The sequence below is a fragment of the Mobula hypostoma genome, chromosome 7 (assembly GCF_963921235.1).
Source record: "Mobula hypostoma chromosome 7, sMobHyp1.1, whole genome shotgun sequence".
Taxonomy (NCBI): Eukaryota; Metazoa; Chordata; class Chondrichthyes; order Myliobatiformes; family Myliobatidae; genus Mobula; species Mobula hypostoma.
Genome location: NC_086103.1, coordinates 79,747,765 through 79,765,178, shown reverse-complemented (window position 1 = coordinate 79,765,178; position 17,414 = coordinate 79,747,765). Strand labels below are relative to the sequence as shown.

At 41.4% G+C, this 17,414-nt stretch overlaps 1 protein-coding gene across 2 annotated transcripts in view; it reads right to left on the bottom strand.

Annotated features, from left to right (window-relative positions):
- Positions 1–7,432: 7,432 nt before the first annotated feature.
- LOC134349406 (slit homolog 3 protein-like) overlaps positions 7,433–17,414 on the bottom strand; it is a 674,478-nt gene continuing 664,496 nt past the window's right edge. For both annotated transcript variants that reach the window (XM_063053662.1, XM_063053663.1), the window contains 3 exons: positions 16,492–16,774; positions 15,137–15,342; positions 7,433–10,899 (listed from right to left, as the gene is read on the bottom strand). In XM_063053662.1, coding sequence (XP_062909732.1) covers positions 10,658–10,899; positions 15,137–15,342; positions 16,492–16,774 — 731 coding nt within the window. In that variant the 3' untranslated portion in view covers positions 7,433–10,657. The remainder of the gene's footprint in view (positions 10,900–15,136; positions 15,343–16,491; positions 16,775–17,414) is intronic.

The following is a 17,414-nucleotide window of genomic DNA, read 5'->3' as shown; positions in this document are numbered from 1 at the left end:
AAGGTTGGAGCAGACTCAATGGGACAGATGACCTAATTCTGCTCCTATGACTTATGGTGTTATGGTTTTATGTGATCTTCTGGAGGCTCATGGTGTGGAATGGCACAAGGTCACTCTATGTCATGCACCAGCATTCTGATCTGCATAGGAGTGTGGACAGGACACAGCTCTGGGACAGCTTCACCTTGGTGTGGACGCTGTACTTGGTTGGTCCCCTGTGTGATGCTCATTGATCTGAAGACATTTCTGGCTTTGCTGAGTTTACTGGTGCTGGGTGAGTTGACACCATGTGCTTTAACAGGGGAGGAGGAGACTCTACATTGGGGATCATGATCTCAGACTTTCTCTGGCTGCCTCTGAGTCGGAAGGTACACGGGTGCTGAGTTTTCTCTTGCATGTGCTGGTGTGTATGTAATACTAATGTGAGATCATCTGCAAAGTCAAGGTCTTCTAAATTAGAGAATAGAGTCCACCCAATGCTTCACTGCTTATCTTTTGTTTGCCTTGTAACCCACTCAATCATCAGTTTAAATAATGTCACTGACATCACACAGCCTTGCCCGACTCCCTTCTTGACCTCAAAGCTCAAACTGCAGTCCTCAGCTGTGCAGGCGTAGAAACTCTGGATAAGCTGGCCGATTTTCAAAGGGATCTCATAAGATCTGAGAACTTGCCAGAGGCTGTCCTTGTGGATGCTATGAAAAGCCTTTTCAAAGTCCACGAAATTCACATACAGTTGTCTCTGCCACTCTGTGCGCTGTCCCATGATGTTACACAATGTGATCAACGCAGCCTCTGTTTCGCCTGAAGCCAGCTTGCTCTTTCCTCAAGCACGTATCGACAACATCTTTAATCCACTGGATAATGACTTTGATGAGAAACTTGCTGGGCACTGACAGAGGTGTGATGTCATGCCAGTTGTTGCAATCATTTAGTGCTCCTTTCTTGGGGATCCTAACAATAACTCCCTTTGTCCAGTTCTTGGGTACTTGTCCCCATTCCCAGATTATAGTAAACAGTGTTTGCAGGATGGCTGCTGCAACTTCTGGTTCTGCTTTGAACAGTTTGGCGTTCAAATAGTCATGGCCTGGAGTTTTGCTGTTCTTTAATGATTTAATCACAGCAACAATCTCTTCTTTCTTTGGTGGATCTGTGTTGATGTTGAAGTCCTCTACTGTCTCTTGCGTGTCAGGTTCTTCATTCGTTGGTGATCTATTCAGTAATTCTCTGAAATACTCCATCCATTGTGCTTCTTGCTCTTTTTCAGTTGTCAAAAGCAGACGATTCTTATGTCTCACGGGACCACTGGATCTGGCTGGAACTTTCCACAGACCAATTTTGAAATCTTGAATTTTTTTCCCTGATCACCTTGATTAGCTTCCTCTGCAAGGTCTTATCCTTTCTTACAAGTCTCTTCACTTTTTTGTAAGCTTCAGTATACCTAATTGATGTTTCTCCTTAATTCGTGTTGACTTTACATCTAACACCTTCTTAATTTTCTATCTTTCTTCTAAGTCTGTCCATGTTTCCTGCTGTTTCTGTTCTGTGTTCTTCTTTCCAGCTCTGAATCCCAGACAAGCCTTGCTGGTTTCCTTGAAGACTGAGGCAATCTGTTTCCACGTTGTGTTGATCCTGTCTACTAAATCACCTTCATCAAGGTCTTGCAAGTTCTGGAATCTGTACTTAAGCTGAATGGTGAAGATAGATCTCACACTGGTGTCCTTGAACTTTTCAACATCAGAACATTTTTGTACATGTGTTCTGGTCCCAGTGCTTCTCAGCTTGAGTTTCATCACTGCTACAACAAGGTGGCGATCACTTCCTGGATCTGCTCCTCTCTTCACCTTTACATCCTGCATGCATTGTCTTCATGTACCATTGACCATTAAATGGTCAATCTGGTTCTTGGCATGTCCATTGGATGAGCACTAAGTCAGTTTGTAGATTTCACAGTGTGAAAAGAAGGTCCCTCCTACGACCAGATTGTTCATGGCACAGAATTCCATCAGTCTTTCACCACTGTTATTCATCGTTCCACATCCATGTGTGCCCGTGACCCTAGTGAAGTGTGAGATGTTATTTTCCACTTTGGCATTTAGATCTCCTATGACAATGACCATGCCATGAAGTGGTGTTAACTCTACCTCTGATTGCAGCTGTTCGTGGAAAACATTATCTTCTTCAACGTCGCTGTCATTAGTTGGAGCATAGCACTGGATCACAGTCATGTTCCCTCGCTTCCCTTTCAGTCTGACTCTCATCAGCCCACTGTGGATTGGTTTCCACTCCAGTAAGCACTTATCAATGCCTTTCTTCAAAATGACAGCCTCATCATCATGTTGCTTCCCTTCCTGAGTATAAAACTGTTTCACCTGTTGCTGCCTTTAGCCTGCCAGACCCTGTTGATCTGCTGTCACTGACACCCAGTATGTGAAGGTTGTAATGATCCATTTCTGCAGTTATTTATGCTGGCTTATCAATATTGTTCATGGTTTGTGCATTCCAAAAATCAATTTTGGTCTTGATCTTGGCAGTGTTCAGGGGTGCATTCATTGTGGCAGTAGCTTCCTCTTGGTTTACACTACTGACAGTCATGAAAATCCTGGCTGGAGACTCAGGAATATCATCACACATAGATATAGGATTCTTTGTTGTTGTTTCTGTAACAATTTTCTTTGCCCAGTTGGGGTTGTTAGCCCTGAGCTGAACCCTGAACCTGGAGGATTGGTGAACCACTCTTGGTCTGACCTCTACCCTTTGAACTGCTTGGCAAAGCACAAAGACCTGACTCCTACCAACATAGCTCTCCAGGTCCTCCCTCCCTCTTGGAGGAACCCCCAATTTAACCACGGGACAAGTTACAATGAGCAATTAACCTCCTAACTGGTACGTCTTTGGAATGTGGAAGGAAACTGGAACATCTGGAGAAAACCCACACTTTCCACAGGGAGGACATGCAGATTCCTTACAGATGATATTGGAATAGAACTCTGATCGCTAGTGACCCAAGCTAATCACTATGCTATAGTGGCGCTCAATGACTTGGCCTCCCCAGCCATCTGTGGCAGTAATTCCCCAGATTCACCACATTCTGCCTGAAGAAATTCCTCCTCATCTCTGCTCTAAACAGACATGCTTGTATTCTGAAGTTGCGTCCTCTGTTTCTAGACTCCCCCGCCCCCACTGTAGGAAACATCCTCCCCACGTCCACTCTCTCTAGGCCTTTCGATATTTGAAAAGTTTTAATGAGATCTCCCTTCATTGTTCTAAACTCCAGTGAGTACAAGCCGAGAGCCATGAACTGCTCCTTATACTTTAACCCTTTCAATCCCAGGATCATTCTCATGAACTTCCTCTGTACTCTTTCTAATGCCAGCACATCCTTTCTTAGATAAGGGGCCCAAAACTGCTTACAACACTCCAGATGCAGTCTGACCAATGCCTTATTAAGCCTCAGCAATACATCCTCGCTTTTATATTCTAGTCCTTTTGAAATGAGTGCTAACATTGCATTTACCTTCCTTACCACCAACTCAATCTGCAAGTTAATCTTTAGGGAATCCTGCATGAGGACTCCAAAGCCCCTTTGTGTGCCTCTGATTTCTGAATTTTCTACCTGTTTAGAAATAGTCTATGCCTTATTCTTTCTTCCAAAGTGCATGACCATACACTTCCCTACATGATATTCTATCTGCCACTTCTTCACCCTTTCTCCTAACCTGTCTCAGTCCTTCTGCAGACTCTGTACTTCCTCAATACTACGTCAATACTATGTTCACCTATCTTTATATCATCCGCAAACTTGGCCACAAATCCATCAGTTCCATTTTAAGGGTGAGGACAGGGGTAGCTCTTCATTAGCATGGATACAGCAATACTCCTTAATCCAGAATAATATGTAGGATTGAGATCTGTGTCAGTTCTTGGGATAGTGGTAACTGCAAAAACAGCTGACACAGTCTCTTTGAAACATTGCCGGCTTTTTCCCAGCAGTGTTCATCACTGCTGTTTAGATTCAGGATACTCACATTAAAACGAACCACTGTCTGTGGAGAATCAATAGCAATAAGTACAGACTATCAACGTCAGTACAAGATCAATAGGAATGACTACAGATTAATCACTGTTGCTAAAGGATCCATTTCAATAACTACAGATTTGTCAGTATCCATGCAGTGTGAATGCTAAATGAGCAGAGACCAGCATGTCAGTGCAACCTTGCTCCTGTTATCAAGGCAAGTTCAGTTCTGGCTCAATTTTGAATCAATACAAATTCAGTATAAGTTCAGCATTTCAGAAGTATAGATCCAACATTGCGGAGGGAGGTGGAAGGAGATTGCAAAAGGCTGTTCTTAACTTTTCAGCCCTCTCGAAACCCAGGGAAATGGAAAACAGCAAGTATAACACATTGGTTCACACAAGAGTGCAAAGATATTTAGTGTAAGGACAGACTGCTGTTATGGAGAACATTTTAAAAACATCAGAGAAAAAAAAACGTTGATCGAATACGTTTATGAAGATGGCTAGCAAATTTGCTAAAAGGGCATCGTGTTTGATTAACTAGACTGATGAGCTAAAGATGCTGAAGGAAATGTAGTAGATGTCCAGTTGTTTGAAGAAGTCCCATATAACTGTCTACCTAGACAAATTGGGATCCTGGACATTAATGCGTACTAATAGTATTGATAGGGAATTAGCTTAAAGGCAGAAAACAGGAGATCGTTTTTCAAACTGATCAATGATTGACAATAATGTTGACTGGAGATCAGTGCTTTTTTTTAAATATTGAAGTTTCTTGCAGGTGGTGAACATCAGAGGTAGAAGCTGCTCAGCCTCTCATGGCTCCTCCAACAGTCAATAAGATAAGAGCCAAACTTTTTCCTCAGCAACACTTCCCTGCACTCAATCCATACCCCTTAATGAAAAGAAAAGCACTGTTTCTAATTTAAAGATGACACCAAGTTTGCAGGTGGGAGAAGAACAACAATAGGTCACAAAAGCGCACAGCTTAAGTAGATTTGTGGAAGAGGGAATTTAAGAGTGAATTGTGAAAAATACTTTGGCTGAAAGAAGAAAGCAGAGACAATATAGATGAAACGGCAAAATTCCAAAGGACGTTCAGGAAAATATGTATGTGAATAAATCTTTGAAAGTAGCAGGACACCTCAAGAGATTGGTTAGTAAAGCATGCTTCATCCTTGGTTTCAGACATAATGACTTAGAATATGGAAGCAGTGAGATTACATTAAATCTTTAGAAAGTGAAGGTAGGGTCATAGCTGGAGTATTACATGTAGAGTATAGCAACTGTCTGCATCACAGCCTGGTATGGAAACACCAATACCCTTGAACAGAAAATCCTATAAAAAGTAGTGGATACGGCTCAGTCCATCATGAGTAAAGCCCTCCCCTCCATGTCTACATGGAGAGTTGTTGCAGGGGCTGCCCACCACCCAGGTCATGTTCTGTCCTCACCGCTGCCATCAGGAAGGAGGTACAGCAGCCTCAGTACTCACACCTCCAGGTTCAGGAACAGTTATTACCTCTAAACCTTCAGGCTCTTGAACTAAAGGAGATAACTTCACTCAACTTCATTTGATATCCCCACAATCTTTGGACTCACTTTCAGAACTTTTCATCTCATGTTGTCGATATTTATTGCTAATTTATTTATTATTATTATTTCTTTCTTTATGTATTTGCACAATTTGTTTTTTGCACAATGGCTGTACGCCCAGTTGGTGTGGTTTTTCATTGTTTCTAATATGGTTATTGGATTTATTGAGCATGCCTACAAGAAAATGAATGTCAGGGTTGTATATAACAACATATGTACTTTGAAAATAAATTTACTTTGAACTTTGAATTCAGATCTCCTGACAATAGACAGATGTGAAGATCCTAGACAGGGTACTAGGTTTGCTAGAATAGTCTAGAAATGAGAAATTTCAGCGACTAGTGGGTTGTGGTTCTTCTCTTTGGAGCAAAGGAGTCAGGCAGAGATTTGATAGGAATATGTACAATTTTGAATACAGTAGTTTAGACAGGGTAAATGGAGGGAAGCTGTTCCCATTAGCACATAGTTCACTGATAGGGGTACAAACCTAGCTCTCAGCAAACGGTACAGAGAGTATTTAAAATGCCTCTCAGGGTAGTGAAACTGGATCAGTCTGAGTTTTGAAACAGATTTTACTACGCAATCAAAAACAGAGGAAGAGAATGATGTGATCTCTACAAGAAGCTAGGGAAGAGTCAGTGGCTGAATAGCTTGTTGTATTGTTGTAACTTTAATGCTTTGATAACATAGTGCAAAGCAGAGTGAGTAGATTCAATACAGAATCATTACATACTAATCTAAACTCTGTGCTCAGACAGTCGGGTTCAATTCTGAGCATGATTCTTACCGAATCCATGCAAACTCAGCACTGAACCATTTCAGAATCAGGTTTAATATCACTGGCACATGTTGTGAAATTTGTTAACTTAATGGCAGCAGTACAATGAACTATATGATAGAGAAAAAGACTGAGTTGCAGCAAGTATGTGTATGTCCATTAAGCAGTCAAGGTAAAATAGGTGGTGCAAAAAAACAGAAATAAAAATGTAGCGAGATAGTGCTCAATGTCCATTCAGAAATTGGATGGCAGAGGGGAAGAAGCTGTTCCTGAATGTGTGCCTTCAGGAATCTGTACCTCTTTCCCAATGGTAACAATGAGAATGAGATGAGAGTTCTCCATTAAACTATTTCTAGTTTAATGGAGAACCATTAGAGATTCAGTACTGGCTCAATATGGAACCAGCAAGGAGTCAATTCTGAACCACGGTAGGGTCCAATCCTGAACTGATCATCGTCATTAATAAATCATTATATAGTAGTTCTAAAAAATCGGCAGAGTCTCAATAGCAATTTTTAAATTCAGAATTGATTCACTGAATACTCAAAACTGAATCACTATGGGCTCCTCACTCTGGATATATATTGAATCACTGTGGTGTTGGTGAACTACACAATTGTATAGTTTAGGTAAAGCTTCAGAAGTAAAATTGGAGCCAGTTCAATGCTGATTAGATCATAAGTTCAAGACATGATTGTAGATTGAATAGTAAATCAGTTTCAGTTATAGATAAGCATTAAAATTATTTATTGAGGTGCAGCACAGCCCTTCTGGCCTGTTAAGCCAATACTGCCCAGCAATCCTGGGATTTAACTCTAGCCTTATAATGGTACAATTTACAATGACCAATTAACCTACCAACTGGTACATCTTTGGACTGTGGGAGGAAACCGGAGCACCCAGAGGAAACACACGTGGTCATGGTGGGGTGGGGGGGGGGAGCTTTGTCCTAACCTGTACACTAGCATGCGACCCCCACTGATTTAAAAGTGACCCAATATTGAAGAAAAATAACATTCTGTCGATTTCTTGGTGCAAACACTTTAATTTTTTTGTACAAGACATAGTAGCATTTCACAAAATATATAACATAAAAATGTACATATTTTTGTAAAACAAAGATAAAGGGTTAAGCACCTGCAATCTGTAAAATGGTCAGAGGCTTACTTCCTTGAATACATCGTCAAACAGAGTGAATCAGTCAGGGTCTTTGCATGAACTTTCTACAGCACCTCTGCTCTACAGGCTCAAGTATTGTCATACATATAGGTCATATACTGTGAGCTAATCAGTAAGGAAAGTGGAAAAATATGTCTTCCATTAAATATAGTTGTTCATGTTTTCTTACCATATTGTAACCAGACTTCCTCGAAGGTATAGAATGGAAGCTATTCTTCACAAAGACTATAAACACCTTGGTGTTTGCCTGCCATCAAGACCCACCTCAATTCCCTTTGGTTTCTAAGCCTCAAGGCAATATTTACTGCTTACAGAAGTAATGTATTCTGCCAATTGGGAATCAATTTCATGCTAGAAGTACTATTCACTGAGAGTGGGTGAACTGATGATTGTCCCATTCAACGGTGCAGAAGCTGTGTACAGTACAGTAGGGCAATGTAAGGGGCATAATCATATGCATAATTCACAACCACCAATATTGAGTTGGGGCTCACTTTAAGAGTCTGACGTGATGACATAATGACATGAAGTTTTTTACTGCACTTTATGTTCTGTGTTTGGTTGACAATAAAGTTAGTTGTTATGGTTTCCCTTAAACTTAAAACACCTCTGCCATTTTCTTTATGAAAATCTACAGCACTATGTCTCATACTTTCCTCTTGAGCATTTAAGGTGCTTTATTATGTGAAGGTACTGAGGTTAATATACATGGCATTCATTTGACTGTAAGATACTCAATATAAATTTATAAGGCATTTGGGTTGACTGCAAAGCCCTCTCCTTAACAGATGAGGTACTTGTGAAGCCCTTATGTTTACCTATGAGACATTCAATGAACCAGAGGCCCTTGGGCTATTATATAATGCATTGAGTTGACTCAGGACTTCAGATTAATGTTCAATGCAATCAAATCCTCAGGGAAGCATTCAATTCAATGTAAGGTCCTCAAGTTAATGTGTAAGGCATGTGGTTGACTTAAGGCACTTGGGTTAATACAGCATAAGTGGGCAGACAGTTAAAGCACTTGGGTAAATACTGCAGTTCTCAGATAAATACAAGGCACCAAATGAATCTTGCACACACTGTTTTGTTTTCCTTTTCCCATTATATGTTTTTGTCATTTTTTTTCCCCCAAATGATGTGGAGAATTCCCGAGCTCCACTCACCCTGAGATAATGGCACACCTCATGGGCAGTTGTGTTTATTAGAGAGCTGTGGTGTCTTGTTTCAATTAGCACAGAGCTCTAGACTTAAAAGTAATGATCTCTCTTTTGAGTGTTGGTTGACCATCACTGGGTAAACAAAAGCATAGGCAAGTCTAGAACATCAAAGGAAAGCTTTGTGTAGAAGAATCCTGTAAGGAGACAAAAATATATGGGGGAGAATGAAATGGAGGTTCTGTCACTTTAATCCTTCCTTCTTGTGCCTAATTCATTACTTATTTTCTTAACAGATTTTTGGAGAACACCTGTTTATCATCCATCACCTTCTGTGTACGTGCACCAAGTCACATCGTTTAATGTTCTACCATTGTCTACCTCTCCACTTAAATATTTATGCTCAGCGTTTCTAAACCAATGCCTCGGAGAGCTGAGTTTGACTTGATGAGCAATAAATCATCTTCACTGAGAAGCCAAATATCAGACATTCAAAATCTCCTGGGAAGATATGTGGAAGAGGGGTTGGTACATGGGAGATAGTTTAGATATCAGATTTGGGGGACACGTCAGACGGAAAATTAATAAATACTTCAGTCATCAGAGAGTATAATTAAGTCGTACATTGCTTTTGTGCATGCTACAAAATACACCAAATCCAATTTCAGTGCAAATAACTTGTAACTTCCTGATGTGGTGTGTGTATAATGACTATCAGAATTAAGAGTTGTCAAGAATGGTGTGATCTAATGATCTAATACTTTCTCACAGATAAAGAGGATTTCCATCTGCTGAAGGACCATTTGAGCTGGGACAGGAGCCTCAAGTCTAGACGTTCTGTTATACATGTCAAAGATGAAAAGCTAATGATTAACTGGTTTTGGGAGAAACAGGAAACATCTTTAAGGTGGTGTTCAAACCCTAATGTTGGAGCATGCATAGGTAACAAGCAAACCATTTAAGGTGCAAATGCAGTCTTATTTGTGGCTAATTTTCTTTATTTTGGGCTTTGTCCTGTTTTGGATATGTGGTGGGTGGAAATTTCCAACATAAACTCTGTTGTGTGACGCAGGAAGTTACTGTTTCCAGCAGTCCAGTGCATACTATACAGGCTTTTGCAAATCGTGTCTAAACTTCCATCAATTGTGTATGGTACTGGCTTCCATGTGATGCATTACATTGGGCTTAAAATTTTCCATCGCAGGATCAGATGGCTGCCCTATACTTTATACTGAACTAATGCTGTTGGTGTATAATCGGGGTTGTGCAATGCACTCAACCCAATTATCAAACTTACTGATGCACTGGGATCCTGCAGAAACTTTATAACAATGATGTCTAACTGTAGTGTGCTCCTCACACTGTGCTATATTGCTGGGTTCCCTCCACTCTTGTTAACAGTGGGCATCCAGAGAATATGAATTTGCAGTACATTGACAGTGACACAGAAGTAGGTAGGTCCCCTGGTGGATCCTTATCATGAAGTACAGAGGTTGCAGCTGAGGGTGTAACAACACCAAAAGCCAACTGGTGTTTGCTGATGTTCCTCTTGATATTTTGGTTGTCACCAATGTTTCAACTTCTTCAAAAGGCTCAAACCTCGCAAGGCAAATTTTGACGGAGGGAAACTAGCCCCTTGAAACATTTTTGCAACAACCAAAGGGATGAGTTTTCTGAACTCCTGTTAGGTTAAAAACATAGTAAGAAAAATATCTTGCACAGGGAACACAGTATGATACATATACCCAGGTGATGTAATATATTTAGTAATAACTGAAGAAAATAGTCCTTTTTTAATAATAAAAATAGGTTCTATTTGTTATCTTACAATATATTTGCATTTCTTTTTGGTCCACTATGACAGTTAATGGGCCCAACTCTTTCTGCAGGCGCTCGCTGCTCTGAATCTTTCTCTTGCTTTGGGTCCCTACAAGGAACAACTCGCACAGCCACAGTCAACAACCCGCTCCACATCTTCCACGAAGGAGGAGCCGTCCGTGCACTGGAAAACGTATTTCCGTCGCTTGCTCCGCAATGGCACACAACACTCACTGATGCCACAGCTGCCCTTGCACTCCAGCCGAGGCACCTTAACCGTGGTTTGGCATGAGGCGTATCCTCGTTGTTTGCGATAGAAATCGCGGATCATTTCCTTCTGACAAAGGAGCTCTGTAAACCAAAATGGACAAGATTGCTTTTATTGGGGCTATCTCTTTTAACCAGCGTTTTTAACTCTCCGGAGAGACCATACGGTTTTCAGGAGTGATTAACACCAATTTTCATTCATCCTGCATTTTGGATACTTAATGATTTCAGTCTGAATTTGGGATTCATCTGCTGATGAGAGGATGAGGCAAATTAAGCCACAAAAGCCCTTTCCAGCCCAGAAAGCCCTGGGATTCAAATAGAACTAACCAAGGAACAAGAATCGTGGGCCTGCTACAATTCTGGACTTCTCAGAGAGGACTACAAAGATTTAAGGTGATATCTTTGGGTGATATTATTAAGCAGAATTTACAATGTAGTTCCAGGTCAGTGTACCTGATCCACAAGTCTCCTTCCATCCGATTTAATCAGATTCCAATCAGCAGATTTTGTTCATTTCTACTTCAAATGCTTAATTATCTTCTCCTTTACAGTTCTGACAGGTTTTCATCCTGAAATTTTAGTTCTGCTTTTTCTTCTCCCAGATCTGGCCTGATCTGATTGCTTCCAGCATTTTCTGTTTTTATTTTAGATTTCCAGCAGGTTTTTGATTTTCCATTGACAGGAAACATATCATTTTGTTTGAATTGCTCCTTGATTCATAATATACTTTCTATTTGGCAAAGCTGTTTCTCTGAGGTTCATTATTGGACTTGTAAATGACTATCTTAGATATAAACACTCTGCATTGACAAGTAATGCCCCCCTATTTAACTGACAAATTCCTTTGGCATATTGATCTTTTAGTCTCAGTCAACTTGGCCTTCTCTTTCGCTAGAAATTGTAGCTAATTTGCTTTGTTAAATGTTAATTTACATTTCTAGTATTTGCAAGTTAAACTTACATTTCTAGTATAGTTTTTGCAGGTAAACTGTGAATTTTATGAATAAATCCAAAGCAAAAATTGGGTGTTGGTCAACATTGTGAAAGTGATCTTCAGAACTGGGTAACGTGCTCTCAGTTGGCTGTCTCCCTCATCTAAGATGTCCATTTAAAGTAATTAAATGTGTGAAAAATGCTACACAGAAGTGAATCAAACATAAGTTGATCTAATGCTACATAAAGAAACTCCAGTGCAGATCATCAGAAAGGTAGCCGTGGGGGCTGTGGAGCTGATGGAGTGATTAAATTCAGGGATGCCCAATGGGGCAGAATTGTGGGAGGTGAGCACATCATGCAGGATGATAGGCTGGAGTAAATTATAGAGAAGGTGAGAATATGGAGGGACTGGAAAACAAGAAGGAGAATTTAGAAATAAAAGGTGTTGGCCAGAACAAACTACGTCTACAAATCAGTGAATTCAAATGAATCAAGGACAGTGGAAGCAGGTGGACTAATTGTCTTTGTTTTTGTGCTTGAAGGAGATGGAAGCTTCCACTTTGTGAAGCTGCTTAGCATCCTCCATTTTGTGAAGTGAAGTTGCTTGGTTTAATCAGTGTTTCAAAGTAGACACAATGATGATTCAGGTAATCTGCTGGACTAGAGATTATTTCCAAATAAGAAGTTATTTGTGAGGTGTTCTCTGATATAATGTAACATGGAGATTTGTGAATGGTGTGGTCTGTGTCTGCCCTGAGTGATTCAGACTGGTTACTGATTTGATCCAGAATCAAACAGAACAAAGAGCCATAAAGTACCAGTTGTCCTTGCGGAAGAAGGGCAACAAATGGATGCTGGCCTGGACCAGAGCCAATAGGAAGGTGTTAAAGGTCAGTCGGATGAACCATAGCTCATAATACTGAAATGGAACACTTGAACTGGTAAGGAATGAATAGAAAAGCAAATGTTTCGAGTGCACTGGCAGTGATGACTCTCTCCACAGATTCTCCATTGCAGATATGCAATACCCCACAAACATGTGGAGATCATAGTGGGACCATGAGGAACACACGGCCAGCCTAGACCCCTTTTTTTTTCTGGTGTCACCTTTTCTATTCTTTGACTGTTCAAGGAGGGTCAGGAAAACCTAGCAGGTGTGCACCAGGTATTCAGTTGTGTTGAGACAATAAGGGAATTGGTCGGTAATTACAGATTCTCTCTGTGCCTCTCTGATCATTATTACAAAGGGGTAGATCCTTGTAACAATAGAAATGTGGGTTAGAAGACTGGAACTTCCAACACTGAAACTCATCTCTTAGACTGGGATCAGGCAATGTAATTTAGTGTTGTATCATTAATCATTAAACTCATTTACCATCATGTTTCTCCTTTAATCGCTAGCCTTACATGTAATGCAGCCCGTGAAATAACAGTCAATGATATTTTAGCAATATTAGCGATTAAGTGATATAAAGCAGGGTTCATGCTGGAATATATGGGTGTTTCTATGTTTAAGAACTATTTGTGTCAAATGATATGACTTTTTTTATACTAGTCACAATGAGTGTTGCTCACCTTCAGTAAAGTATGCTTTCTTAGAAACTCTATCTTACTTTGTTAGATACCAACGTGAAGGTTCCGTGGATGCTGCTTTGGGGACTGTTGAAGGGAAAGTAGCAGGGTAGCAATCAAATGTGATGTAACTGAGAAAGAGTTCTTGACATTCGGCAGAAATAATGGTAGTCATTTGATGTAGGGATACATCGCCAAGCTGGAAAGTATGAAGAGTTACAGAATTCACAGCTGAGTCAGAAAAGTAGTCGGATTCCCCAGTTGGGGTTGTGGTGCCTTTCCTTAACTTTGCTTTGAGCTTCCTTATAACAATGAGGGGACCACCAGACTGGATGAATTTCCAGTGGTGCTTCACCAGGAAGAAATGATTGGGCCTCTAGCTAGTGGGAGATGTTCAGATTGGGCCCAGGAGTATAGATCGGGACTTGCATTGTTGATGGGAGAGTTCAGCCTGAACCCTTTGATATGGAAGGCTTCACTTCTGAGGAAATAAGCAAGGTGCCCTCCAAAATGGAGATCCTGTCCAAGAACGTGAGGCAACTTTGTTTGGGGTGTAATTATGGAGACAAGTGTCAAAGTAGTAATAATGGCACTGGCTCCTTCTTTGTCCAGTATTGTTTCCTTTAGTCACAGGAACGAGCTTTAGTGGAAATTCTTTAGATCATAAAGGATCAAAACATAGCAATGAGCTGGACAACTATGGAGCAACTTGCCCTCAGGTCACAAGGCTCTCTCAGAGGTAGGAAGAGCAGCCCTGCAGTTAAAGAAATCGAAAAGCTTCTGGATATCTCCAGGTCAATTAAATCTTTAGATGTCTGCTATGTAGTTATATGTATATATTTACCAATGTACATGTATATAAATCATTAATTTCTAACCTGATGTAAGATACTTAGATGAATGTTAGTTACTTTATGGAAAACAGTGTGATGTACACTGAGTTTCAATGCAGTTTTAAGAAGCAGCACACACAAAATGCTGGAGGAGCTCAGCAAGCCAGGCAGCATCTGTGGAAATGAATAAACAGTCGACGTTTCAGGCCGAGACCCTTCTGCAGAATTGGAAAGGAAGTGGGGTGGGTGACACTGGAATGAAAAGGTGGGGGAAAGGGAAGGAGAATAGTGAGAAGGTGATAGAAGGTTTAACAAGAACTTGTATGATGTTTGATACATTCTGGTATTGGCTACTGTTTGGAGAAAATCCAAAAACCTGCAGATACTAGAATTCCAAAGTAAAGGCAGAAAATACTGGGAATATTCAGTAGGTCAGGCAGTTTCTGTGGGAGAAGGACCTGAATTAACAACATACATCAAAGTTGCTGGTGAACGCAGCAGGCCAGGCAGCATCTATAGGAAGAGGCGCAGTCGACGTTTCAGGCCGAGACCCTTCGTCAGGACTAACTGAAGGAAGACTCTTCCTTCAGTTAGTCCTGACGAAGGGTCTCGGCCTGAAACGTCGACTGCGCCTCTTCCTATAGATGCTGCCTGGCCTGCTGCGTTCACCAGCAACTTTGATGTATGTTGCTTGAATTTCCAGCATCTGCAGAATTCCTGTTGTTTGAATTAACATTTTGGGACAAGGATCTTTTCCTAGGAAATCAACAGGTGCCACCTGATCTGCAGAGTATTTCCAGCACTTCCTTGTTTTTATTGTCACTCGTCGTATGTTCCCTGTCCTCACTAAAGAAGGTCTTGCTCTATCTTGCTACCTTCCTTAGCCAGAAACACTGTGGAAGAGCCTGTGGATCCCACACACACCAGCAGGCCAAACAAAATGAGCACCATTAGCCCTCCAGTTCATCTTCTCTTACCTGTTTCACAAGTTTCGCCCGTGAAGTTGGTATCACACTCACAGTATGGCTCCCCCTTCCCGGAGATCTTACAACGGCCGTGGTCACACTTCAGATTCTGGCAACTGACCATCATCTTGTCCTTGTCACAAAACCTGCCAACAAAGCCGTCCTTGCACACACAGCGGTAGCTGGAATCAGATGCCACGCACGTCCCATGAACACATCTGGGAAGAGGCACAACGTGCAGTTACAATCTGAATGACAATGACAGAACGGGGGTAAATGAAGTTTCTTATACCAGTGGAGAGTGGGTTTATTTCATCTCCTTTCACCATAGATGCTACCTCATCTTCCGCACATTCTCTGTCTTAACATTACATTGGCAGGGATTGGGGGGCGGTGTAATAAATAATGCAGGAAGAAAATGACCTGTGAGGGGCTTACTGCAGTGGTTGGATGATTGACACAGCAGTGAGCTCTACTTCATCACAACTTCACACACTGGTTCAATTCGAACTTTAGCTACTGCCTGTGTTGAATTTGCACATTCTCCCTGGGATGAGGAAGACTTCCTTCCACATCCCAAACAATGAGCTGGTAATTGGCTACTGGGAATGTCCCCTCAGTGTAAGTAAATGACAAAGTAATTGAAAGGGATGCTGATGGTTAGGTGACAGAATTCAGCTACAGGTCTACAGGGGAATAAGACCAATGTACGTTTGTAATTGTTCCGTGGGGAACTGGCTTGGCCTTGATGGACTGAATAAGCTGAGTTGTAAAAGGCAAGTTAAATTGATAAAGTATGTATTACAATCTCAAAAGATATTTTGACACCATATAAAAAGGCAAACAAACTACCTTGCATACATTTTAAAAGTAGTCCATCAAAATATATTTTGACCGGCTACAAGATGAATTCTGCACTTTGTGGTGTCAAAACTGCAAAAAGTAATGTGCAACATTTAAGAATAAAGTATGATGGAAACTAAGAGGCTATATGTAAATTTCACAAGTAACCAGTAACTTTTTTACTTGTGAAAAAGAGAAGAGAACCCCCTCTGTGGTTATTGCAGCAGAAGACAGGCCAAGGTGACAGTGTCACTTTCCTTGAAAAGGTTGGAGTTTACTGAACAGCAGATGGCGCTGTTGTCTGCCGACATACATGTTCATTTACAAAACGTAGAAATGTCCCCCTCTCTCTTCAGTTTGCATGAATTAACTGAAGGGCACAGGAAATCCAGAAGGCAAATAAATTTCTTCACTATTTTAATGTGAATTTGTAGAGCCATGACACATGAATTAGTGTTCCATTACAGTCAGCTAACTCTATTTCTCTGTCTGCCTCTGGGGTACCAATCAAACGTTTTACTCACTTGTTGGCGCAGACGTCTTTGATTTCTTGGTCACACAGAGGGCCTGTCCATCCAGTGTGGCATTCGCACGTGATGCTGGATTGGTCGATGGTTCTGCACAGGCCATGTCTGCAGATGTTGCATGACCTGCATCCTGGAGAGACGCCCAGGGGCATCGTTGGCAAGCTCCTGAAATCCTGCAGCTCGTTGTTGATCCTGACGTCGTGAATGCAGCCATGGAAGCCGTTGAGGTTCCGTTCGGGACCCTGGCGGAGTCCTGCTACCCCTGACACTGGGGGGATTCCTTCAACAACAAACAATTGGCACAAGTGTAGAGGAGCTTGATAAGGTGCCCATTGGCTGCGAGGTGAACCAGGTGGTTTTGTTTAACTCTCAGCCTTGGTTCACTGGTGGTAAAGTCAGGAATTACCACAATAACACTTTATGTTGCAGTTATTGCTTTACCTCAATGCACCATTGTATTGAATTGATCTGTTTGAACAACTTGCAAGGTAAGTTTTTCATGGCCTTCTCTTGTGCCATGATGAGGCCACCCTCAGGGTGGAGGAGTAACATTTGGGTGCCCCCCAACCTGATGGCATGAATATTGATTTCTCCTTCTGGTAAACAAATTCCCCCACTATTTCCCTATTCCCCACTCTGATCTTTCACTTCTTCCTCACTGCTTGTTGCTTCCTCCATCCCTTTCTCCTATGGTCTATTATTCCCTCCTATCAAATTCCTCCTTTTCCAGCCCTTGACCTTTCCCACCCACCTGGCTTCACATATCACCTTCCCTTTCTCTTTCCCCTCCCCCACCTTTTTATTCTGGCATCTTCTCCATTCCTTTCCAGTCCTGGTGAAAGGGGGTCTCAATCAGGACATTGAGGACACTGAAACATTGACTGTTTATTCATTTCCACAGATGCTGCCTGACCTGCTGA